Genomic DNA, 23901 nt, shown 5'->3' with positions numbered 1-23901 from the left:
TGCACACTTGGGGCTGACGTCACTTCTGTTGGCGACATCTTCCATTTGTATGCAGCATAACAGCCAAATGCTGCTTCACCATTTTTGCTTTGTACTCTGTGCTCCACTATTTGACCCGAGTGTCGATCTCAGAGCCCTACTGGGTTTATATTCCATTAGCATTTCATTCATGTATTCAGAACCTAAACCGTTTAGTGATTTATAGACCAGTAGCAGAACTTTCAAATCTATTGTAAAGCTGACTGGAAGCCAGTGTAAAGACTTTAGAATTGGAATAATATGCTCTGACTTCTTCGTTCTGGTCAGAACCCGAGCTGCAGCTGTTTAATGCTCTTTTTGGGGAGTCCGGTCAGAAGACCATTACAATAGTCAAGTCTACTTGAGATAAAAGCATGGATGAGCTTCTCCTGGTCTGCTTGACACATGCAAGCCTTCACTCTGGATATGTTCTTCAGATGGTAGAACGCAGTTTTCGTCATTGAATTGAATTGAAGATGAAACCTTACTGATTAAACTCAACTCATACATTTGGTAAGGTTTAGCTTGATTTTCTACAACTACGGTACTATAGTTGAGAACATCCCCGCAATGAATTATGGCTTCACATAATGCTTTTGGCTGACTATATTGCCAGGATTATCAGTGTGAGGATAGGTGCGAATAGTTCAGGCAGCAAATCTGTTCACATCATTCAAGCAGAGCGCACCTGCCTTCAACAGGCATGTGCTTGTGTAGCTGTGTGGATGGCGACCTCAAGCGGACAAATTAAATAACTGCACCTCACTGAAGTATCACGCTTTGAATTGCATATGTGAAACTTATAAACATATATAATCATATGATAAATCATTGCACGATACTTCACCAATCCCCATTAATACATTTTCCTATATTATAAAACCAGGTATTAACTTTGTGTTAGAGTGCACATTACTTTTATTATTAATACTCCAAAACTTTCAATGCCCACATGCCATAGTAAACATTTGCCCGTCAACATCTCAAAAATGGAATATGCGTATTCAAAAAAAAAAATACAATAGCAGACAACACTATATGTGTCCATTAGGTTTTGAATTTCTACATTCAAGTATAATGATAAACTATTTACAATTGCTTTTAATATATATGGATTTCGAATTGGGTGACACATTATCTCAGACAAATGGCAAAAACAATTTGCTTTCTTTTGTAAGTGTATATAAATCACAGATGGAGGGGGCGCCATATAAACTCTCCCCAAGGGCACCACGTTGGGTGGGCAAAAGGGCAAACTGAAAGAAATACAGTGGTGCCTTGAGATACAAAACGAAATGAATCCGTTCCAAAAATGTAATTTCTATTTAATGAGGGGAAAAATAGCACTCCATCATATCGCACCTCAGAAAACATACATCGGTACAACACTAATAGTGGTCATTCTGCACAGAGGATAAAGAATATATATTTGTCTACACGTGTTGCTGCATCACTGATGTTCAACCTGTTGGGTAAAGGTTTAAAGCAGGGGAACGTAACACAACACTCAACACGATGTTTCCAAAAGCCGTCTTTAATCCCAGTGACTGTCCACACGTTTGTTTTCTTCCAACTCACGAAGCACGCTATAACGTTATCCAACCGACGAAAAAATACAAATGGTTGGACATTAGAACGGATCCAATAATAATAAATCACATTTATATTGTACTTTTCCTAATACTTAATGATTCTTTTGGTTCATCTATATTTTAAGTAGCACTTAAAATTCACAACACGACAAAGGAGAAGACATCAGGTTTTATTCAAACAGACACTTGAAAGTCAAAAGGCAGGTTGCAGCGTACGTGCCCGCCGAGAGAAATAATAGAGACATAAAAGCTGCAACTATTGAAGGCAGCCGTGGGGGAGGGGTTCTCGTGGGGCTGAACAGACGTGACGACTCACAGCAGGGACCAGCTAGCTGGGGGGAACCAAAAAGGGGTGAGGACAAACAGACAAGGAGGCATTTGTTTCAATCCATTCACATCACCGCAAAGTTCAGAACCTCGCCCCGAAGTCTCTTGAACCATTTTTGCTTTTAAATCAAACCCAAAAGCGAGTGAGCACTAAAGTTTGAGCGGGATGACGGGCCAGTACTTGGGCTGCTTGAGGTCACAGTTCCTGTCAAAGGTGAGCTGCATGGCCGCCTCCATGGCCAGGATCTTGGCCGCATCCTCGCCGTACAGCTTCTTCATCTCGGCCCCGCGCCTCTCGCCCGGCCGCTCGGCGGGCGGGGCCGCGCCGGCTCGGCGGGAGACGCTGCGCGGGTCCTGGTCGGCCGGGACGTAGGAGTCCTGCTGCTCGGCCTCTATTTGTTGCTGCTTCCCTGCAGGGGCAGGAAGGTGAACACAGCCAAGCCCCGTTTAAAAACCTTTTGGAACACACTCATTTGAATACATTCACAGTATAGTAAAGACTGTATCTGAATCAAGCACGTGCCTTTAAGAGGCGGGGTCGTCGTGTGAATGCCTGGGTGTGAGCTGTGGCTGACAGCAGCTCATTGTTTTTGTGATGCAGCGCTGAGACCTACTACAAATAGCAAAACTCTCTGAGTAACTGTCCCCCTAACTGCCAATGATGGCCACAAGATGGCGGCAAGGCACGACCTTTCCATCAGGCAAGGCTAGGGCCGCACTAAATGAAGGCCCGAACCTCTCTCTAAACGGACTGTAAAGTCATTTCCGTGTTTTCTTTCTGAATACATTAAATATGTTGCAAGATATATGCTGAAAATCTTTTCAGCATGGCAGGTTAATCGAAGGCTAAATATATTGATAGACAATATTGTCTGTATACATGTTACTCCACCGTCTATCTTCGAATATCCGTTGCATAAAGGCTTTTAACATTGCGACACTGATGTTCTTCGTTAATGCCGTTTTTCATTGTTTGTTACCGCACAGCTGTGTTTCTTTTAAATACACAACATGGACAAATTATTCTCACGCCTATCGCCGGCATGCTGGAGCCCATCCCAGCTATCTTCGGGCGAGATACCCTGAACTGGTGGTACATATAAAAAAAACGACCATTCACACCCACACTCAAACCGACGAGCAATTTAGAGTCTACCACGCATGTTTTTGGGATGTGAGAAGAAACCGGAGTGCCCGGAGAAAAGCCAGCCAGGCACGGGGAGAACATGCAAACTCCAAACAGGCAGGGCCGGGATTTGAACCCCGGTCCCCAGAACTGTGAGGCAGATGTGCTGACCAGTCGATCGCCGTGCCGGCGTACACAAGTATATTTTATTTATTTTCATTTAGACACATTGCAGAATTTCAGCCTGTCGACTATAAATATTCTCAGATTTCTGTTGTCGTGCATGAAAGCAGACAAATTATCTTTGTGTTGAATCCAAATAAGACATTTGCAAACATCTGCGTTTACTTGGGAAAACAATACTCAACATTTTTGCCAATTTTCTGACATTTTACGGAAACTGAACCATAATCAATTTGTGTTTGTGCATTTCCTGCACTGTCAATTTGAAATAATGTCCTGAGTTTGAATAAAGGAATGGAAAGTAAAGAATGTTTTTAACCGATTAACCGACAGATTAATCGATTACTAAAATCATTGTTAAGTAAAGCCCTTGTTGAAACACCTCAACAATGATGCTATTAAACACGACCAGTGAAAAACTCCACTTACTTAACTCCTGTCTGTGTTTCTCAGTCTGGGCAAAAAACTCCCGAAGCTCGTCGCTTATCTCCATGTTACTGACGTCGCACTCGATCTCGTCGTCCGAACTACTCTCCCCTTCTTCGCCGTCCCTTTCGCCCGGGCGCCAGTCCGCATAGCGCTGTCGGTTGCCGGGACGCCAGACGGGGCCGTAAGCGGCCCGGCAGGCCTTCCGGTAGGCTAGCCAGTGCCGCTGGTGCCAGCCCGCGGCCTGCCGGTAGTGCTGCCAGTATCGACTGTAGACGGGGCTGCAAAACCGGGACATTTGAGCGCTAACGTCCTCCTGCCGAGGAGAAGAAGTTGAGGTCAACACCGTTTACAAGCAGAGGTGGGAAGTAACGAAGTACAAATACTTTGTTACTAAACATCAGTGGATTTTGCATTTGTACTTTACTTGGGTATTTCTTTTTCTGGACAACTTTTCACTTGTCCTCCCTCCATTTGAAAACAGATGTCGGTACTTTCTACTCCTTACTTTGTCAAAATAGACTTGCTACTTTTTTCAAATGCCACGGATGACAACATGACGTAATAAAAAGACAAAAATGTGAAGCAGGGATCGTGAACAATGACGGCGACGCAGCAGATTCGGGGAACCAAGATATTGCCGACCCTTATTTAATGCCCGGATCAGACTCGAAGCAAACTGTAGGCCGGTCCCAAGCCCGGATAAATGCAGAGGGTTGCGTCAGGAAGGGCATCCGGCTTAAAACCTTGCCAAACAAATATGAGCGTTCATCCAAAGAATTCCATACCGGATCGGTCGTGGCCCGGGTTAACAACGTCCGCCACCGGCGCCGTCAACCTGCAGGGCGCTGTTGGAAATTCAGCTACTGTGGGTCGAAGTCGAAGTCAAAGAAGAAGAAGAGGTGGAAAGCGGGTTCTTCGGCAGAAAGAGAAGAGGAAAACACAGAGCCTAGAACTGAATGTGGGGACTTTGAATGTTGGGACTATGACAGGAAAATCTCGGGAGTTGGTTGACATGATGATTAGGAGAAAGGTTGATATATTGTGTGTCCAGGAGACCAGGTGGAAAGGCAGTAAGGCTAGAAGTTTAGGGGGAGGGTTTAAATTATTTTACCATGGTGTCGATGGGAAGAGAAATGGAGTCGGGGTTATTTTAAAAGAAGAGTTGGCTAAGAATGTCTTGGAGGTGAAAAGAGTATCAGATCGAGTGATGAGGCTGAAATTTGAAATTGAGGGTGTTATGTGTAATGTGATTAGTGGCTATGCCCCACAGGTAGGATGTGACCTAGAGGTGAAAGAGAAATTCTGGAAGGAGCTAGATGATGTAGTTCTGAGCATCCCAGACAGAGAGAGAGTCGTAATTGGTGCAGATTGTAATGGACATGTTGGTGAAGGTAATAAGGGTGATGAAGAAGTGATGGGTAAGTACGGTATCCAGGAAAGGAACTTGGAGGGACAGATGGTGGTAGACTTTGCAACAAGGATGCAAATGGCTGTAGTGAACACTTTTTTCCAGAAGAGGCACGAACATAGGGTGACCTACAAGAGCGGAGGTAGAAGCACACAGGTGGATTACATCTTGTGCAGACGATGTAATCTGAAGGAGGTTACCAACTGTAAGGTAGTGGTAGGGGAGAGTGTGGCTAGACAGCATAGGATGGTGGTGTGTAAGATGACTCTGGTGGTGGGGAGGAAAATTAGGAAGACAAAGGCAGAGAAGAGAACCATGTGGTGGAAGCTGAGACAGGACGAGTGTTGTGCAGCTTTTCGGGAAGAGGTGATACAGGCTCTCGGTGGACGGGAAGAGCTTCCAGAAGACTGGACCACTGCAGCCAAGGTGATCAGAGAAGCAGGCAGGAGAGTACTTGGTGTATCTTCTGGCAGGAAAGGAAAGAAGGAGACTTGGTGGTGGAACCTCACAGTACAGGAAATCATACAAGGAAAACGGTTAGCTAAGAAGAAGTGGGACACTGAGAGGACCGAGGAGAGGCGAAAGGAATACATTGAGATGCGACACAGGGCAACGGTAGAGGTGGCAAAGGCAAAACAAGAGGCATATGATGACATGTATGGCAGGTTGGACACTAAAGAAGGAGAAAAGGATCTATACAGGCTGGCCAGACAGAGGGATAGAGATGGGAAGGATGTGCAGCAGGTTAGGGTGATTAAGGATAGAGATGGAAATATGTTGACTGGTGCCAGCAGTGTGCTAGGTAGATGGAAAGAATACTTCGAGGAGTTGATGAATGAAGAAAATGATAGAGAAGGGAGAGTAGAAGAGGCAAGTGTGGTGGACCAGGAAGTGGCAATGATTAGTAAGGGGGAAGTTAGAAAGGCATTAAAGAGAATGAAAAATGGAAAGGCAGTTGGTCCTGATGACATTCCTGTGGAGGTATGGAAGCATCTAGGAGAGGTGGCTGTGGAGTTTTTGACCAGCTTGTTCAATAGAATTCTAGTGCGTGAGAAGATGCCTGAGGAATGGAGGAAAAGTGTACTGGTGCCCATTTTTAAGAACAAAGGTGATGTGCAGAGCTGTGGCAACTATAGAGGAATAAAGTTGATGAGCCACACAATGAAGTTATGGGAAAGAGTAGTGGAGGCTAGACTCAGGACAGAAGTGAGTATTTGCGAGCAACAGTATGGTTTCATGCCTAGAAAGAGTACCACAGATGCATTATTTGCCTTGAGGATGTTGATGGAAAAGTACAGAGAAGGTCAGAAGGAGCTACATTGTGTCTTTGTAGATCTAGAGAAAGCCTATGACAGAGTACCCAGAGAGGAACTGTGGTACTGCATGCGGAAGTCTGGAGTGGCAGAGAAGTATGTTAGAATAATACAGGACATGTACGAGGGCAGCAGAACAGCGGTGAGGTGTGCTGTCGGTGTGATAGAAGAATTTAAGGTGGACGTGGGACTGCATCAGGGATCAGCCCTGAGCCCCTTCCTTTTTGCAGTGGTGATGGATAGGCTGACAGATGAGGTTAGACTGGAATCCCCGTGGACCATGATGTTTGCAGATGACATTGTGATCTGCAGTGAAAGCAGGGAGCAGCTGGAGGAACAGTTAGAAAGATGGAGGCATGCACTGGAAAGAAGAGGAATGAAGATTAGCCGAAGTAAAACAGAATATATGTGCATGAATGAGAGGGGTGGTGGGGGAAGAATGAGGCTACAGGGAGAAGAGATGGCAAGGGTAGAGGACTTTAAATACTTGGGGTCAACCGTCCAGAGCAATGGTGAGTGTGGTCAGGAAGTGAAGAAACGGGTCCAAGCAGGTTGGAACGGGTGGAGGAAGGTGTCAGGTGTGTTATGTGACAGAAGAGTCTCTGCTAGGATGAAGGGCAAAGTTTATAAAACAGTGGTGAGGCCAGCCATGATGTATGGATTAGAGACAGTGGCACTGAAGAGAAAACAGGAAGCAGAGCTGGAGGTGGCGGAAATGAAGATGTTGAGGTTCGCTCTCCGAGTGACCAGGTTGGATAAAATTAGAAATGAGCTCATCAGAGGGACAGCCAAGGTTCGATGTTTTGGAGACAAAGTTAGAGAGAGCAGACTTCAATGGTTTGGACACGTCCAGAGGAGAGAGAGTGAGTATATTGGTAGAAGGATGATGAGGATGGAGCTGCCAGGCAAGAGAGCTAGAGGAAGACCAAAGAGAAGGTTGATGGATGTCGTGAGTGAAGACATGATGGCAGTTGGTGTTCGAGAGGAGGATGCAGGAGATAGGCTCTCATGGAAAAGGATGACGCGCTGTGGCGACCCCTAACGGGACAAGCCGAAAGGAAAAGAAGAAGATCAGACTCAAAGCAAATGTGGTCTTTCACGACAGCACGAGGTCAGACTACTGCCACCAAATTTGCCCGCATCTCGGACACTGGCAAGCGGCACTGCACGACGTGTTACGATACCAACGTATACTGCCTTTTACGATCATCGGGCTACTTCTTGTCAAGTCAAGCGAGACCGGAAAATGTGTCAGATATTGTACATAAGTGACAGTAAAAAGTGTGTTATATTTTTGCACTTCGGCACATTTCATTCAGTCTGTAATTTTGACTTTGACTTTGTAAAAAGGAATTTAATCAGTACTTCTACTTTTAGAGAAGTATCTGTACTTCTACTTTAAGTGCAGTGCGAGTACTTTTGCCACGTCTGCATTCCAAACTATGAAATGATATAATCCCGCAATTTCATTGCAGGACTTGAGTCCAATTTACAACATGCACATGAAATATCCTAATTTAATTTAGAAAGGGATTTAAGATTAAGAGTGCAGTTGAATGTCAGCACTTCATCAAAGTGCAGCAGGGTTTAGTTAAGCGAGGAAGGGGAATCTTAATCTGCCCCCCCCCCCTCCACACACACACACACACACGCACACACACACACACACACACACACTTTTGCAGCCATTAAAACAATCCAGCTGCTTTCGAACTCCGTTTTTCCAAACTGCTCTTAAACACATCGTGACGTTGCCACGCCGATGACCCCGATTCGCACAGACAGCAAATGAGACAGACGAGGGGTCGTGTGGAGTTAGTCGCCGATTGTCATTTTGATTAACTCTTTCATTAAATGAGCACTAAAGTCAAAATGCTAATCCGTGAGGCTGCTCCGGCTCGCTTTCCCCCTTCAGTTTCCTTGTGTTGAGACAAATATTTTGGGGGTAAAGAGAAGCTCTTTTACCTGGCTAACACTTTGGGCTGACGCTTCAGCCTTCGTCAGAGCTGTCAGCGCTTCCTGCGGTCACGTGTCTCACAACAGAAGAAACTTTCAAAGCAAAATTCCCCAACATGATGGTGTCTGCCCCCGCGCTGCCGCTGAAGAATGGCGTGGCAGGTGTGCGTATGTCCCCTGGCCTTCTTATTTCTATGGCCTCATTTATCCATCTTTTGACTTGATTGGTCTCTGATGTGATAATGTTCCCCTTTTCTCAATCCAAGACATGGTTGTGTCCATTTTGTGTGCAATAAACCCGCTGACAAGAATTACATTTTTGTGTGTGTTGCCACCGGAGATTGAATTATTTGTCTTGAGTTTTTGGGTCCCAACGAAGAGGAGCAGTTCAATGCGAGAGGATGATCATTACACTGGGGAACAATTTGAAAACAATTTTCTGTTGACTTCGATTTTTACGCTGATTCAAACTAAAATTGGCATGATGATTCCTGTTTTTTCTCCACAGTGTACCCTCCACATAAGCAAAATTCCATCGATTAGTCGTTAGACTTGCCAGCTGCGTGGCAACTTGTTTGTGCGGTCACCATCGAGACAGTAGCTCTACTGTCAAGATCTGCAAACAGAAAGCTAGCATAGTAGGAATTAAGAGCATTTGTGCTGCCTTTTTCTCTTAACCTTGTAACCATGGGCATACCGTTGTAAGTTCCATTTTGGTTTATGCGTTGTTGTTTTTTTTAGTTTTCAAAACTTGTAACTATTCCATCCTAGTGTTTTATTTACATTTGCTCCAAAAACTTGACGAGATAGAGAAAAAGTGAGATTAGTTCAAAAGAGTTGTCAGACCTAAATCAATAAGAATGTCGTTCCCCAGTGATCTGCCCATCAACTTCTGAAACCAAAGCGACGCGCCAGTCGCTGCTCTTACTTACCATGTGTGCTCTTCAGTGCCTCACAGCAGACAACGGCACGACCTGAGAAGGAATTTGGTAGAAAACTGAGCCGAAAAAGCCAGCTAGCGTGGCTAACGCTACCGAACACAGTGACAACAAGGCTAGTTGTTTGCAGTGAACGCTAGCATATTCCAACAAAGACGCATTCACCTCTTAAACTCCAAATAAACCACGGCGACATGCGGAAGGTAACGTTTTGCTGAATACCTCACAGCTGACATTTATATATGGATTTGAGTTCGACTCATCTCCGTTTGAATACATTTCCCAGCAGCCTTTGCGGCTAAGCAACGGGATCATAATTTATTTAGCGCCTCCTAGAGGCTGTTACGCGAACAACAATATAAACGCAAGACTACTATGTACACCACAGATCAGTGAGCTTGATACGACACGCCCATTTTTAGCTCAGTTACCACGGCGACGCTAAGCTAGGGAGGTCAAAGCCGGCAGCGTATTGCATGGGTGTGGACGACAAGATAACCGAAAGACCAAGGATTACGAAAAAAAAATTATGTATTGCTAGCTCACGCTTTGACGTTGACAAAACAGTGACTCTCATGAAAATCGATTGGGAAATGAGCAAGTGACTACTTCATTTCAACGGCCATGCATTGCCTACTATGGGAACGCCGATCTTTCCAACATGGTCGCCACGTAGGTTATTTGGAGCGCTGGCAGATCTTTCGTGTCAACGTTCCAGTTATTATCTTTGATATACTTGTAGAATATTGTAACTCAACAAAACGTCTGCAGTGCTTAATTTCCCATTTTGTTTCCCATTAGCTGAGTTGTTGCTCAGAGGGGAAGCTCGTGTGGATGTCGTCCATTTTCCCAGCACAATACTCTACTTAACTGTACTTTATTCCAAACGCGACAAAGACAGTAGGACGCAGAGCGCCGGGAGACACGTTTGACCAAATATTTGGGTCGTGCTTGAAGCCTTTTCAGCGCTCTTGTCAGAGTAAACGCAAAGGGACGATAAATAAATTCGAAATAAAAGACGCAGGAATTCACACAGTACAAGCGCACCCTCATAATCCCCATATGATTGTACATTTCAGTAGAATAAATGCTGTTTACGTGTGCGCGCGTCGTATGTTGATTATATTATTATGCATCACATGATTGCGCCGCAGCTGTCAATGAAAAAGCTGCGAAAACGAAACCGAAAGATATGTTCCGAGCAAGATGCTGCAGCAGCTGCTCCTCGTCACTTTGCTCTTTCGAGGTGAGTCGCATACGGGAGCTCGACGTTGCACTTCTCAGCCCTCCTGCAACTACTAACATTTGTGTTGCAGCCGGCAGCCCGCAGATGAGCGCTTTTGGGGACACACCAGCAGAGTATGGCGAGGATGCACACTTCAAGTGCGAGCTGCACGACCAGAAAGGTTCAGTTGAACAAATTCAATATCGCTTCAAACTGAAAGTGAAAGTACATCATTTTCATTGTCATTGCGCATAAACAATTCTTACATTCGCCTTTCAAGTTTATCGGACTCCACTTTCAAGCCAGTGCGTTCAATTTCAAATGATACCATTCGGATTTCGGATTCAGGTGTGCACCAGGTCACGTGGCAGAGGCGCCTGCGGGATCATTCCGTTGAGAACGTGGCGTCCTACAGCAGGAGGTTCGGACAGCACGTCAACGAGCCTTACCGGGGGAAGGTGGTTCTCACTGAGACGTCGCTCAGCTCGGCGTCCCTCACCCTAAAGAATGTCACGTGGGCAGATGAATTGTGTTACATCTGCATCTTCAACGTCTACCCGGGAGAGTCCAAAAGAAAGCAGATCTGCCTCACCGTGGAAGGTAAAACCGATGACCTCGTGTATCGATAGATCCTCCGACGATTGTTCGTTTCCGCCCCGCCCCGCCCCCATAGGTGCGTGCACACCGGTGCGAGGGACGATTCAAAAAATATCAGAAGTGATGATGACGATGATAATAATAATAATGCGTTCAGTGATTTCCCCAATGACAAAGAGGGTCAATTAAGGGTCTGGCGTGTCTGCGTGCCCCAGTCAGATTCACCAAAATCGTGCGGTCCCAGTTGGGCGTAGGTTTCGACAGACGTTCTGGCACCAAAATGTCCTGAGGCTCACACTCGCTGCGCTGATATGCCGAATCGCCTATTTGGTTTGCCGGATAGGCGATTGAAAGACAATCGAGACGCGCACGTTTCTATGCTGAAGCCGTCGACGGAAATCGAGGCCTTCGTGAGCAATTTGTCGTTTGACCAGTGTGACTCTGCCAATTTTGCAGGAATATCTGAGGTGAAAGCAAAGGTGTACCATCCCGGCAGCGGGCTCGCGGACGGAAGCGCCTCGGTTGTGTTCAGCTGCTCTGCCACGGGGAAACCGGCACCCACCATCCGCTGGCGCTTCACGCCCGACGCCGCCGGGTTGCAGCAGCCGGCGGCCACCGCGCTCGCCAACGACGACGGCACGTTCACCAGCGCTCAGAATGTCACGCTGCGTGTGTCACAGAGCTGGCAGGGCCACGCAGACTGTGCGGTGCGGAGCGGGAGTCGGGCGGAGAGGACGGAGAGGGTCCCGTTTGCCTGGAATGCCGGCTCGGAGAAGGAGGCGGGGGAGACCGGTATGTATGTCGTTAAGGCCGGAATAACCCGCAGGGTCGAGTGCCCGCTTCCGACGATCGCATCCAAAAGTGGCGCCTTTGACTTACGAGCGGGTATGTCGACAGCCGTCGCTGTGACTTCTCAAAACCAAAAAAAAAACAAACACGGATAGGCGTGTTTCCGTGGTGTCACTGAGTCTATTTCTAATCGAATCTGTCAGTGGATGCTGCGTGTAATTTGCGGACATCTAATCCCATGTCCTGCATATCTGGCCGGGGGGGGGGGGGGGGGGGGAGCTATGAGTGACTGACTGAGACTCAGAATGAAAGCGAAAGTTACCCGAAAGGGGATGACATTTCAAATGTTAATGTTAAATATATTCTAGAAGTTATCATTTATTTGATTAGCTTGCATTAGTATTATGGACGACTTTAGATGTCTCGCCTTCAAAAAGATGACTCAGCATCATCCGATGGAAGGGCGCCTGGACCAAGGACGTGATCGGATGTGGTCGGGGACGTGACAGGTGTTGGTCCAATGTTTTGTGTTGTGTCTTATTGTTTAGAACATTATGTCTGGGAAAAACCCTCCTATTTTCAAATAAATGCAGGAGCGACGGGAGAGATTGTTGACAGCGTGTTGAGAGACTGTGATCTGAACAATCTCCCATACGCCCTCCTCATGAGAAAAAGAAACCAGTGTCTTCATTCCTTTTGTGTCTATTTTTTATAATGTTGGGTAAGATAAATCCAACAGTTAACTTTCTCTTTCACATTCCTGATCAAAAAGACCAAATGAACAGCTGTGGTCCGATTAAAAGCAACGTTTGTTTGTTTGTTTGTTTGTTTGTTTTGTTTTAATTAAAAGTGAGAAAAGGTCAACGTAATTTTTTTTTTATTTGGGCAGGTGAAGGAGTGTCTTCAACATGGCAAATTATTCTCATAGTGCTTGCTGTGCTCGGCGTGATGGCGCTCATATTCCTCGGCATTGTCAGAAGACTGACGAGGACATGGAAGAGGTGAGGGTATTACAGTTCAATCGGAAATAGGATCGTGAAAGTTGCACGATGTTGCACCGCTGAAACGGTAGCGGCGACACCGTGATCTTTCGACATCGGATGCAACGTGACGTCCGTCCCAAATAGCGATTGGCTATACGGACGTCCTGAACAGCGAGCATCTACAGGCGTTTGATGCCGTGTGTACAACATATTGTACTTGATCCCATTTCTGAAACCATAGAAAGATAGATGAAGAGTAAAAGGCAGAAGCGGGTCGCTAAAGAGAGGACGCTGGCGAGAATTCAAGGGAACGTGTGGATATTAGCAAGGAAGCTGCCGGCGCCATTCTTGAATTTCTTTGGGGTTTTCAGACATTTTGACTGCCTTCATTTCGTCAGATGGCATTTAATTGATTTCTTGATTGAACGAGTCTGGAGGTAATCAGACTTGTGTGGTCAGCAAAAATGAACTCCGCTTTCCCCGACAATTTTATTGGCCACGGTTCATGATTTAACAGGGCCTTTTTTTCCACTTGATGTATAAATCACCATTTAAAAAACAGCACATTTCATGGACTTGGGTTGTATTTGTCGGATATTTACATGTTTGATGATCTTGAACATTAAAGTGCCCAAAAAGAAGGGGACACTGCATGTCGTACTCAATGATGAAGATTTAACGTTAAACTGCTTTTCACCGTTTCAGTTGTCACGATTTTGCGTCGTGCGCCTCGCTAACAAGCTCTGCATAAACCCCGAAAAATTCCTCTTCCGTTTGGAGAGTCCGCTGGCGCGATGGGTTTAGAGTGCCTCGTTGTCGGCCCCGAGTGCACGCACATCACAGAAAGACGGCAGAAGAGTGAGATATTTTAGTTGTTTTGCTTCTTTTAAAGTCAGATTAGACGGCCGGCAGGCGGACGGGGATTTCACGTCAGTGTGACCGCTTTCGAGCGCCTCGTCGTAGGGAACGTGTAGGGAAAATGTGCGGTATTTGATTTATTTATTTATTTATTTATTTTTTAAATGAAATTTGGCAGGCGTGTTGTGGTTTGTGACAAATGTAGAAGACGTTTATTTTTGACCTTTTGTAATTGCAATTGAAACAAGAACATCAAGACTAACTGCACTGATGTTCCTTGTTTTGTTTTGTTTTGTCTTGCGAGCAGGAAGAACGTTTCCAAAGTCGGAAGGGCCGCGTGCAGCGACTCCGGCGCGTCTGATGGCCCGACTTCCCGACGGGATCCTCTCCATTCACCAACTTTGCTCGCACCCGAACCCTAACAGCACTTCACGTAGCCTTGTATGAAGCTTTAAGTTGCAGAAGGTTTCTTAGTAGTTCAAGAGTATCGTTTGCTTTTCTGTAACAAAAGGAAAGGACTTTTGTCTTTTGAAAAAGCGGAAAGGGCTTGAATTTGTCTTATTTAGGATAAGCCAAGACGAACGAGAGGAAGTTTTCAGCTCCAGGAGCGAAGGTCCAACGGAGACTTTAGTGCTACGTAGTGGACGTTTCAGTTATTACACAGAAAGTTGATGAAGATGGAATGTTTGTAATTGTCATATTTCTTTCTAATTCTATGGAAATGGCTTTGCTTTTTTTCCACTTCAGCACTTCTGGGAATAATTTTGTGTTTGCGTACTGTTGCCCTGTGCATTTAATTTATTTTGTTATTTATTTTATCACTTTTAGTTCATGAAGTGTGCAATTTTGTTCTGCAAATTCTATACAAGGTCTTATTTATGCCCTGATTGTAATTGTGCGAGTCATAAAACACGTTGATCGCATCCGATTTGCGTTTGAATCAATAATTCGAAGCGGCGGAACGTGCGCTCGAACGGCCGCAATACGCGCCAGTGGCCACCGGAGGTCGCTCTTTCCTCGTCTGGAGTGAGTCCCCGGGGGGGAACGCAACTTCCATCACTTGCTCCTCTCCGCTCGACGGGAGCGCTCAGGGCGTCACCTGCAAAATTCGAAAACACCCCGCTCTCACCGACAGTCACTTCACGCAGCCGTCTGACCGCCGTGGGTGAGTTTCATCTGCAGCCTTTTCTACGTCCATTATCCTGCTGAGGAAAACCTTTGGTTCTTAACAATATACTAATACGTAATACTCCTCTTGAATCAGTAAGTGTCCATCTATGTATGTATTCCGTAGCTTCCTGTTGAGTAATAATAAATAATCAAGTGTCCTATGCGTTGAGTGTAAGAAGTGGCATCCCTTTTATTACTTTACAGGTTTACAAATAATTTGTAGTGCAACAATAAGTCACTTTTCACGATCAGTAATCACTATTATCAGAAAGATTTCTACAAAACTGTGTATTAAATAAAATGACAAAAAAGAACGATACTGAAACAAAATAAGGAAAATGGGCGAAATCAATTCAATGTGGAATAATTGAGTCTTCAAACTGCGCCATGTCATTGAATTCCCCAATGTGCATTTCTTCCATGTGTTTGTCGTGCAGCAAAACGAAATGAAGTGGGACGTTGCTTTCTGGAGTCGGTGGCGAGACTTTTCCGAGTTTCGAATCTCGCTGCGGTTGGACACGTTTGCGCTTCTCCTGCTCTGGATCGGAGGACCGTCCGGCGCGCGAGGTTAGTTTCTCGGGAGGCCAATAATACAAAACGGGAACTGCGCGAAACCGAAATCGAGCCGATCAATGGAAATCCCAGCGATTTCTACGCGACGTCGGCAATCTGTGCTTGGAGTGATGTCGGGGCGTCGTGCAAAACATCGCTCATCGTTCGCCGCACGTGTTCGGCCTGGAAAAATATAAAAAGCCCACGATCACCTTTCAAACTTTTTTTTTTTTTTTTTTTTTTTGTTCCCGCGCAGAAAATAATGGAGCTTTGTATGTTTTTTTGGAAGCTGTTGCACTCATTAAGCCGCGTCAACTGCATTGTCGCATTCCTCATGGTCATCCGAGTTTCCAAATAAGGTAACCACCAAAGAAACACGAAGACTGGCAAAGGCATGAAGGTGAGTCACTGCTGTTAGTGTGGGCCTGCTTCGCTTTTCTAACGTCTGGTGCGTCGACTTATTGTCTTCATCCTGTGTGTGTGTGTGTGTGTGTGTGTGTGTTGTTGTTGTTTTTTTTTAACCCTTTATGGGTATAAGCGTGGGATGAAGGAAACGCACGCACATTCAAACCCCCAAACTTCACAAGTGCGAAGCACTTTGCTGCCGACAGATAAACGTAAATAGATATTCAATCTGCGGGCCCCCTATTTTTCCTGATCAAACTTTGTCGTCGAAACGTTTTCGCGAGTTGCCGTCGAGCGTTCCACGTACACTTTGAGTTCTGCTTGACGTATTCTGGGACGGCGAAGGGACTGCGGCTGAAAACTAGCTGTTCGGCTAACTCGGGTGCATTTACTTTGATGAAAATGAAATGACCATTCATGTACGTCGTCCCTTGTCAAAAATACAGAATTCCGATATTTGGTGCAGACTGAGGCTCATTTGGGCCAATTTCCTAGTACGAGTCCTGGAATTCACCCAAAATGTCAACTTCCTGTTCAATTACATCCACAATGTTTTTTTTTTTTTTGTGTGCATTCTGTTATGACAGACGTGAATTTGAGGTTTCGTTCGGGCAAAACTGTTGTCGGCGCTTCATTTTTTTCCCAACCTACCGGCGGGCTCAAATATTGAACAGAAATATGAGGACGAGGACGACACTGACGTTAGGTAACATCGCGTCCTCGCAGGTGAGGTGGCATCACGTGCCAGCGTGAGTGCCGAGGCGGGCCGACCCCTCCTCTTGGGCTGCAATGTCACCACGGCAACGGGCGACAGCGTCCATCAAGTGCGCTGGCTGGACGGACGCGACGAGCTGCTGCTGGCGTACCGGCACGCCACGCCGATCCGCGTCAGCCACCGAGCGCCCGGCGTGCGGCTGGTCTCCTGGCGCCGGGACTCCAGCTACATCGCCATCGCCGAGGCGCGCCCGCAGGATGAGGGCTGCTACCGCTGCATCTTCGACGTCTTTCCTGCGGGCTCGCAACAAGGCAGCACGTGCGTCAGCGTGACCGGTGAGTTCGGCCTTTTTCAACCTTCGCGCGACAGCGGAACGAAGAAGAGCAGGCGTAAAGTCGACTGAGGTCGAGCTCTCGGTTGAGAGATTCACAGAAGCCAGATATTCCCCATCCACGCTCGATGTGAGAGAAATGTTGGCCGTTTTTGTCTGCAATTAGGATTTGCGGCGGATTTGTGCCGACCCAAAACCACCAAATATTCTCCATCTAATCAGAAAGAAAGTAAAGTGTATTTTTTCAGCTGTTATCATTGGCTAATTCAGCATTTCGTTAGCCTAGCAATGTAATTGCCAGTCATGATTAGCTTACATTTACATCAATAACCAACACCAATATGCTTGCTAAAAATGGTTTGCTTTTTTTTTTTTTTTCTTTATCTGTGCAGATTTTCATGGATGTCGGTGATTCTCAAAGTGCGGTATGAGTACCGGTTGTGTACCCGCGTTCTCTGTCGTGCTGCGCGAACGTGCGACTGCATTAAACACGTTGAAAACCGACAACATTGGAAAGATGACGCACATTCAAACATATTGGGAGGAAGCTTGTAGCTACGCAGCAGCTTATCTCAACTTTTGAAGTCCAGTGCAGTCGAATTGAACTTGAAAACTTTAGCAAATGTGCACTTTAGGGAACAGAACCTCGGCCTCTATATTTTTGAAAAGATGCAAGCTTGTGTGTTGCATGGACGGAACGGCGGCCCACCCACTCAGCAGCCTCGCTGCCAGCGAGCATGCGCAGTTTGAGCCCCGGCCTCCTCCTCGTTAAAGCGACTCCCGAGGCTTTTTACTGCACGTTCGGGTCCCGGCAGATGTGAGCAGAAAGCGTGCGATAGTAACAGCCCCAAATGTGCTTCGTTCCAGCCAGGGCGCATCAAGACGGCGACGAGAAAGCCCAGCGTGGCGAGCCGGCCGCCCTGTCCTGCCGGTACGGCCTGCCCGATCGGGTGCTCCAGGTTCTGTGGAAGAAGACGGCGGAAGGGGGCGGCGGCGTCACGGTGGCCTCCTACTCCCCAGGCCACTACGACGTGGAGGAGACGCTGCGGGGTCGTCTGAGCCTGAGCCAGAGTCTCGGCCGCACCCGGCTGGCTTTCCGGGCCGTCGGCGTAGAGGACGAGGCGTGCTACACGTGCGAGTTCCACACGTTCCCCGACGGCACCAGGAGCGCCACCGCTTGCCTCTCTGTTTATGGTCAGTGCTCAATCGCACAGATTGTGAGGTGATTTACAACGTCACCTGTAGGAGAAGAAGCCAATGATATCAATGACTCTACAACACGCTAAACATTTTCAAGGATGTCCGTTTCCATGCCTTTCTGTGACTCTTTCAGTCCATTGCAACCTGCTGCTCAGTGGCCACTTTCCTCTGAGAACATGTTGGAAGCCTCGTTTGGCATCGTCTCAGTCTCGATGTCAAAATGTGAACAACGTGACCGTTTTAAAACCAATTCCAATTTAACCGGGACATTGATTGGTCGAGTCACCCTTCAAATAGCCGTTGTGCATTTTGCCCTTCAGCTCTTAACGCCCAGAAGTACTGAAACGTTGAACGGTTGGACCTTCGAATGTGCATTCAACAAAAGTTCAAATGAAGTTCGCCTGTAAAGGTTACAGTGCATTTTAGGTCCATCCGTTTTCCGAGCCGCTTCTCCTCACAAGGGTGGGGGACAATGCCGGCGCCCCTCCCAGCTGTCATCGGGCGGGAGGCACACCCCGAACCGGTCGCCGGCCAATCGCAGGGCACATAGAAACAAACAACCATTGTCAATGCACAACGAAAAGTGTTACAGCTGCAAAGGACGGACCGAAAGTCTTTGGGTTTTGCTTCTTATTCGTTTGAATGTCCAGATGTCCAAAGGCATTTGGCCTGTGCTCTACAGTACACGAGATGTAAGTGGGCAGAACTTTGAGAAGGGAAGTTAATGCTCGAGCAGCCCTTTTATCGCTCAGGAAGGGGAAACGAGTGTATACATAAATCACAATCTGCTCTGAGTGACGCCACAGCTTCCAAAACAACTTTTTTTGGGGTGGGGGTAAGAGGTAAGAGGTGATTGTTTTAGGGGGAAAAAAAACCCCACATCACCAAAAAGTGTAGTTTTGTAATGAAAATAGATCATTACAATAATGTTGTTTTTATTTGTTGATCGAGTTTCCAAGCAGGCGATGCGGTGAAATGGTGGCTCCTTACTTTGCTCGGGGTTCCTTTCAGTTTGCATGTTGCATGTTCTCTGGGGGCTTTGCTGGTGGCTTTTGGTTTGTCTTTTTCCTCCCACGTTGAAAAAAAAAATGGCCAATTAAAAGCTGGGATATGAGGCGAGGCGACCTTTGCAAAAATGTGGGGCTTGGAAGCACAAACCTCGGGTCAAAAGTTTCCAACGTGGCTAAATCACTGCTTTTGCAAGGTAGAAATGAGCACCATGTCTTTGGCAATGTTCAGGACGAACGACTTTGTGATGGCGTCCTTTCTTGTTATGCGCAAAACAAGGTGAAAAAAAATCTGCTCACGTTTCTCAGCGGGGATTAAAAAGTCACTGTTCGCTTTTTTCGAAAAATTGTGGCTACAGGGGTCGGAACGATCACTAAGTTGGTAAAACTGACTGTGCTTTTGGAAACTAGCTCCACTCTGTTTGCAGCCATGTTGTTAGCAGAAGCAGGGCACGTCGGCTAGCGACGATGCATAAATACTGAATTGAATTCAATTGAATTTGGTTCTGTTCCTTTCTATGAAACGGGTCATTCATATTTGGGTTTCTCTGCCGCAAGAGGTCCCTTGACCCCAAATGTTTGAGAACCCGTGTGTTTAGGTTCTGTAAGGACTAAAAACCTCCATAAGGGTCAACAACAGACCGTTCAGTTGAGACAAATTCGAGCTATCCTTGTGATCTGGCACTGTATATGTGGACAAATGGCTGTTTCTTATCTTAACCAGTTCCTAATTTTCTCCGGCAGTTTTACCCGAGGTGACGGTGGCCCATGTGAGCTCGTCTTCAGGCGTCACCGAGGCCAACTGCACCACACGATCACGGCCCGCGGCGCAGATCACTTGGAGCATCGGCGGGGACGACCAAAGTCTCAACACGTCGTTTGTTTCCCGCTACGCCGAAGGTGACGGCATAACGACGGTGACGAGCACGCTCGTCCTCGCGTCAGGCACGCTCACAGAGCGCTCGGTCCGGTGCGTCGTACGCCATCAGGGACTGGAAAAACCTCTCTATGTGGCCCTCCACAACACACGCGGTGAGATGTCCAGAGTCCTCCTTTTAATCGGTTTCGTTATTGGTTGCGTGACTGCTTTTAGCTAGTCAGTTCAATTGTTTATTTCAAACTCATAGTTCATAAAAGGATTCTCATCTTGCGACGAGAGGCGCTAGCCACCGGCTAGCTCGCAAGCTAATAGGCCCTGAAGGCGTCCGTGGCGTCACCTCCTCACTTGGGAATTTTAAGAATGACGTCGAGCTCTTCTGTAAATCGTGGCAACCAGGGAAGATGCATTTTCAGGTTGTTAGCTTAGCTAGCTAGCTAACTGCACAGCGTATTGGTAGAAATGGGCCTGGTAATACTAACTAAGTTGCAGGATAACCACTGATACAAACAAAGGCGCTTCAGTTCTTAAATAATGGAGCAATGGTGACTCACGCTGGATGCCCAAGTGTGTCGCTGGGCGTCGTTTCAGCCATGCCCCCCCCCCGCCCCCCCCCACAAAAAAAACCAACAACAAACAAACAAAGATTGAAATAGTGAAAACCAATTTAACGCCACATCTCCACAATTCAGTACTCTGTATGCTTTAGTCTTTTTACACGTATTCAGCAATTATCTTCAAACACCTTTTATGTATTTAGAAACACATTTCCTATCTTCACTTTATCTTAAACCAGTAAGTTGAAGTACGGTAATGATATTATTGGCCAATATACAGTATCTAAACTATTAGTATGTCTAAAACTTCTTAAAGTGAAGCATTCCAATTTAACACAGCTTCCATATTCATCATGTAGAATAATTGAACATCTGAGTATCAACTAAAAGCCGTTTCGCACTCCAAACAACTCTGACTGGAGTCGCCATCATGGTCTTTGCTTTGAAGAGTAATTCTGGCGGGGGTTTGTGACTGCATTCGATGTTTCATTTGTGTCTTACCTGCTGGTCATTCGGGAGTAGAACTGGGTGTGTTTCTGCGCTGCAGTGAGTCCCGGCCAGACGGTCATCATCTTGCTGTGCATCTTGGTTGCAGTCCTGATCCTCCTCTGCTTGTGTGTCTACCTCCGCCGTAAATTCTTCGCTTAGAAAATGGCTCCCGGCAGGCATGGAAAAACATCCCTTCTGACAAAGACAAAGTTTATTTGGACAAGGTTGGCAAAGGTCGTTGGCAAGGCCCGGGTTTCAAAGCTCCTTTCCACACACAGGTGTTGGCGTGGGTGCGTCAAAGCGTGTCGGCGTCATCCTCCTCCTCCTCCTCATCATCGTCGTCATCATTCCTGTTCACTTGTGTGGAAAGTGTGACGTTGGCATTGTGAGGCTCCGTTCGATCTTCTGCCTTTATAAAAGCCTTCACTGAAATACTTCGTAATACTCAGTTATGTATTGAATGATGTATTTTAACCTTTTTCAAATGTTATTTGATACCGTTGTTAGATTTCTTTATATTTACTACTGTTGTTGGGATTGTGAGCTTTTTCTCGGCCGATTGGCTCATAAGAAGCCGTTTGACTGCCTCATATTGAGGGTACGTTTTAAATATCCACTTGCATCCTTCTTTGCCTGAAGAAGGGCGATGAAGAATCAAAAAGAATTACAGTAACGTTGATGCCCACGCAATGCAGTTTGGAATTTCGCCCAACTTTAAGGGAATATACAGTACGTTTATACACAATTGCCCCAAACTTGAGTTCACTGTCTCGCATGACCCATCAGCATTCAAGCATTAGGTTATTTTCGTTCCGCATTTATGAATTGTAATAACCACCCACAACATGTTTCCCACCAATGACTTGGCAACGAGACTGGCCGAAGTTCCGGAGCGAAAGAACCACTTTGGCGCGGCGGCAGAAGCGCTAGCTTGTCAAAGCCACGGGGTAAGCAGAGTTGCAGTGTTAGCGGCATTAGCGTCCGATTGGAACGTTCTAATAATGTTCGGCTAAGTTGTCGACGCGGTGACCATGCACCAACATGTACCGAGACATTCTTGACAAAAATCTGCTGCTACCTTTGAGGATGATGAAAATGAAACGAGGGTGTACCTTTCAGCAGGATAATGATCCAAAACATACTGCCAAGGAAACTCTCAATTGGTTTCAAAGAAAAAATAAATAAAGCTGCTAGAATGGGCCAGCCAATCACCTGACTTGTGTCCAATGGAAAATCTATGGAAAGAACTGAAACTCAAGGTCCATAAAAGAAGCCTTACGGAACCGTCAAGATTTGAAGACTCCTTGTGTGGAGGAATGGGCCACAATCCCACCAGCGCAATGCATGCGACTAGTTTCTCCATACAGGAGGCGTCTTGAAGCTGTCATTGCAAACAAAGGCTTTTGTACAAAGTATTACCAGTAGTAAATTCCAGTTGGGGTGTTCAATACTTTTTCCCTTTGTCATTTCACATTATTACACACAACTTCTTATTTGTTCTACTTTCTTTGTATGTATGGACTACTTGGGTTGTTCCCGACATCTGGTGAAATGTTCATGTCAATTGCACCTTTACAAATATATTTAATGAGAAAAATGGTGACGTGTTAAATTCTTATTTCAGCTGCTGTATGGCTAGAATAGTTTTTTTTTTCTTTGGGAATTTTCATGAAAGCATATCGCAGATGTTTTGTTAAGAAACCTGGGAACTACTTTAAATTGAGATTAAAAAAAAAAAACGTCTCCTTTAATATTGCCTCGACAGTCGTAGTAACAGTGCCGCAGATCATTAGTGTCTCCATTATTTCCTATTGGAGAATTGCCAGCCGATCGGGAGGCTGACCAGCATCCCGAACAGGTCTTGCTCAACCTTTGGAGGTTCGACTTGAATTTGATAACGTCGAGGGCCCAAGTCACTCAGCTGAACGAAATGTTTAGTTAATAAGACCGACTGCATCTTTTATTGCACTACAATTAAAAATCAGTGCACAAATGTCTTTGCCTGTGCATGTTCTTGTCCTGTTGTCCTCCTTTCCTGCTCCTGAACAGAATAGCAAGAGTGGAGATTGTTTACAGTTCGGGCAAAAGGACACGTCTGTCCTCTGTGCGGGAGGAATGCGTAGGGAGGAGGCCGTGACAAAAATACTTCCCTGAGTCCTCCCTCACATGAAACAGTGCCACACCCAACTTACGGTAAAACTCCAGGCTTTGAGTGTAAAAGATGTTGTCCAAAATAATTCCTTATGGAGCCAACTCACCAACAGCATGAAAAGCTGAGGTTGGCCCAGCGACTTGTTTGTTTTATTGGAGACTCAAGGCTGGCAAAACAAAAGAGTGACCACATGAACGGTTTGAATGTTTGTTGGTTTGGCACCTTTCGGCGCCGGCAGGATGCGCAAGGGAGGAACCGCATCCGGCCGCCGTAATGGCACAGCTCCACATCGATCTAGCTACAGGGGATATCGAAAGTCCACACACCCCTGTTCAAATGCCAAGGTTTTGTGATTTTAAAAAATCGAAACTTTCTCCACCGTTAATGTGACCTATGACCTGCACAAGTCAGTTGAAATCTTTGGAAGTAGAGTAAGTACAAACAAACAACCGCGATAATGGGGTTGCACTCATGCGCACACCGTCTCATCACTGGGGGTGTGGCTGCATTCAGAAAAAGCCAATCATATTTAAGATCAAGTCAAGTTTATTTATTTAGCTTTTAATCTCAGCAGAGTCTCCAAGGGCTTCACGAGCGCAGCGTTACAGAGATCGACGGCTTATCCTGGTCTTAATGACCGCTCGGGCGAGGAAGGAAGGACCTCGTGTTAAAAACGGGACCCGGCGCACAAGTGCCACCTCGTT

General features: G+C 46.2%; 3 protein-coding genes across 7 annotated transcripts; 2 read left to right on the top strand and 1 right to left on the bottom strand.

Annotated features, from left to right (window-relative positions):
- Positions 1-1764: 1764 nt before the first annotated feature.
- gemin8 (gem (nuclear organelle) associated protein 8) lies at positions 1765-10921 on the bottom strand. Of its 3 annotated transcripts, XM_061773171.1 has the most exons (4): positions 9456-9595; positions 9285-9326; positions 3676-3988; positions 1765-2347 (listed from the first exon to the last, which is right to left on the bottom strand). In XM_061773171.1, exons 2-4 carry the CDS (start codon positions 9285-9287, stop codon positions 2088-2090), a joined length of 576 nt encoding a protein of 191 aa, XP_061629155.1. In that variant the 5' UTR covers positions 9288-9326; positions 9456-9595; the 3' UTR covers positions 1765-2087. The 3 variants fall into 3 exon arrangements, with proteins under 3 accessions (XP_061629155.1, XP_061629322.1, XP_061629240.1); XM_061773338.1 differs by lacking the exons at positions 9285-9326; positions 9456-9595 and adding an exon at positions 10782-10921; XM_061773256.1 differs by lacking the exon at positions 9285-9326 and having other exon boundaries at positions 9456-9584.
- On the top strand, positions 9747-14668 carry LOC133477466 (OX-2 membrane glycoprotein-like). The gene is made up of 7 exons (XM_061772292.1): positions 9747-9962; positions 10445-10536; positions 10607-10696; positions 10864-11115; positions 11569-11904; positions 12791-12902; positions 14050-14668. The coding sequence occupies exons 2-7, from the start codon at positions 10497-10499 to the stop codon at positions 14162-14164; spliced, it is 945 nt and encodes a 314-aa protein (XP_061628276.1). The 5' UTR covers positions 9747-9962; positions 10445-10496; the 3' UTR covers positions 14165-14668.
- A 114-nt stretch (positions 14669-14782) lies between these two features.
- Positions 14783-22644, top strand: LOC133477349 (OX-2 membrane glycoprotein-like). 3 transcript variants are annotated; one of them, XM_061772169.1, is made up of 7 exons: positions 14786-14907; positions 15350-15479; positions 16596-16919; positions 17783-18109; positions 19867-20154; positions 21104-21221; positions 21324-21461. In XM_061772169.1, the coding sequence occupies exons 2-6, from the start codon at positions 15359-15361 to the stop codon at positions 21202-21204; spliced, it is 1161 nt and encodes a 386-aa protein (XP_061628153.1). In that variant the 5' UTR covers positions 14786-14907; positions 15350-15358; the 3' UTR covers positions 21205-21221; positions 21324-21461. The 3 variants fall into 3 exon arrangements, with proteins under 3 accessions (XP_061627993.1, XP_061628153.1, XP_061628070.1); XM_061772009.1 differs by lacking the exon at positions 21104-21221 and having other exon boundaries at positions 14783-14907; positions 21324-22644; XM_061772086.1 differs by having other exon boundaries at positions 14787-14907; positions 21104-21463.
- The last annotated feature ends 1257 nt before the right edge of the window (positions 22645-23901 follow it).

The sequence above is a fragment of the Phyllopteryx taeniolatus genome, chromosome 1, assembly GCF_024500385.1.
Source record: "Phyllopteryx taeniolatus isolate TA_2022b chromosome 1, UOR_Ptae_1.2, whole genome shotgun sequence".
In the NCBI taxonomy this organism is placed as follows: domain Eukaryota; kingdom Metazoa; phylum Chordata; class Actinopteri; order Syngnathiformes; family Syngnathidae; genus Phyllopteryx; species Phyllopteryx taeniolatus.
Note: the sequence above shows the minus strand (reverse complement) of the source record. Positions and strands in the feature narration are given on the sequence as shown.

Coding starts and splice junctions, on each gene's coding strand:
- gemin8 (XM_061773171.1), bottom strand. Junction 2,348..3,675: donor GAAACACAGACAGGAGTTAA/GTAAGTGGAGTT, acceptor CTGCCCCTGCAG/GGAAGCAGCAACAAATAGAG.
- LOC133477466 (XM_061772292.1), top strand. CDS start 10,497: ATGCTGCAGCAGCTGCTCCTCGTCACTTTGCTCTTTCGAG. Junction 10,697..10,863: donor CGAGCTGCACGACCAGAAAG/GTTCAGTTGAAC, acceptor TTTCGGATTCAG/GTGTGCACCAGGTCACGTGG. Junction 11,905..12,790: donor GAAGGAGGCGGGGGAGACCG/GTATGTATGTCG, acceptor TTATTTGGGCAG/GTGAAGGAGTGTCTTCAACA.
- LOC133477349 (XM_061772009.1), top strand. CDS start 15,359: ATGAAGTGGGACGTTGCTTTCTGGAGTCGGTGGCGAGACTTTTCCGAG. Junction 16,920..17,782: donor CACGTGCGTCAGCGTGACCG/GTGAGTTCGGCC, acceptor GCTTCGTTCCAG/CCAGGGCGCATCAAGACGGC. Junction 18,110..19,866: donor CGCTTGCCTCTCTGTTTATG/GTCAGTGCTCAA, acceptor TTTCTCCGGCAG/TTTTACCCGAGGTGACGGTG.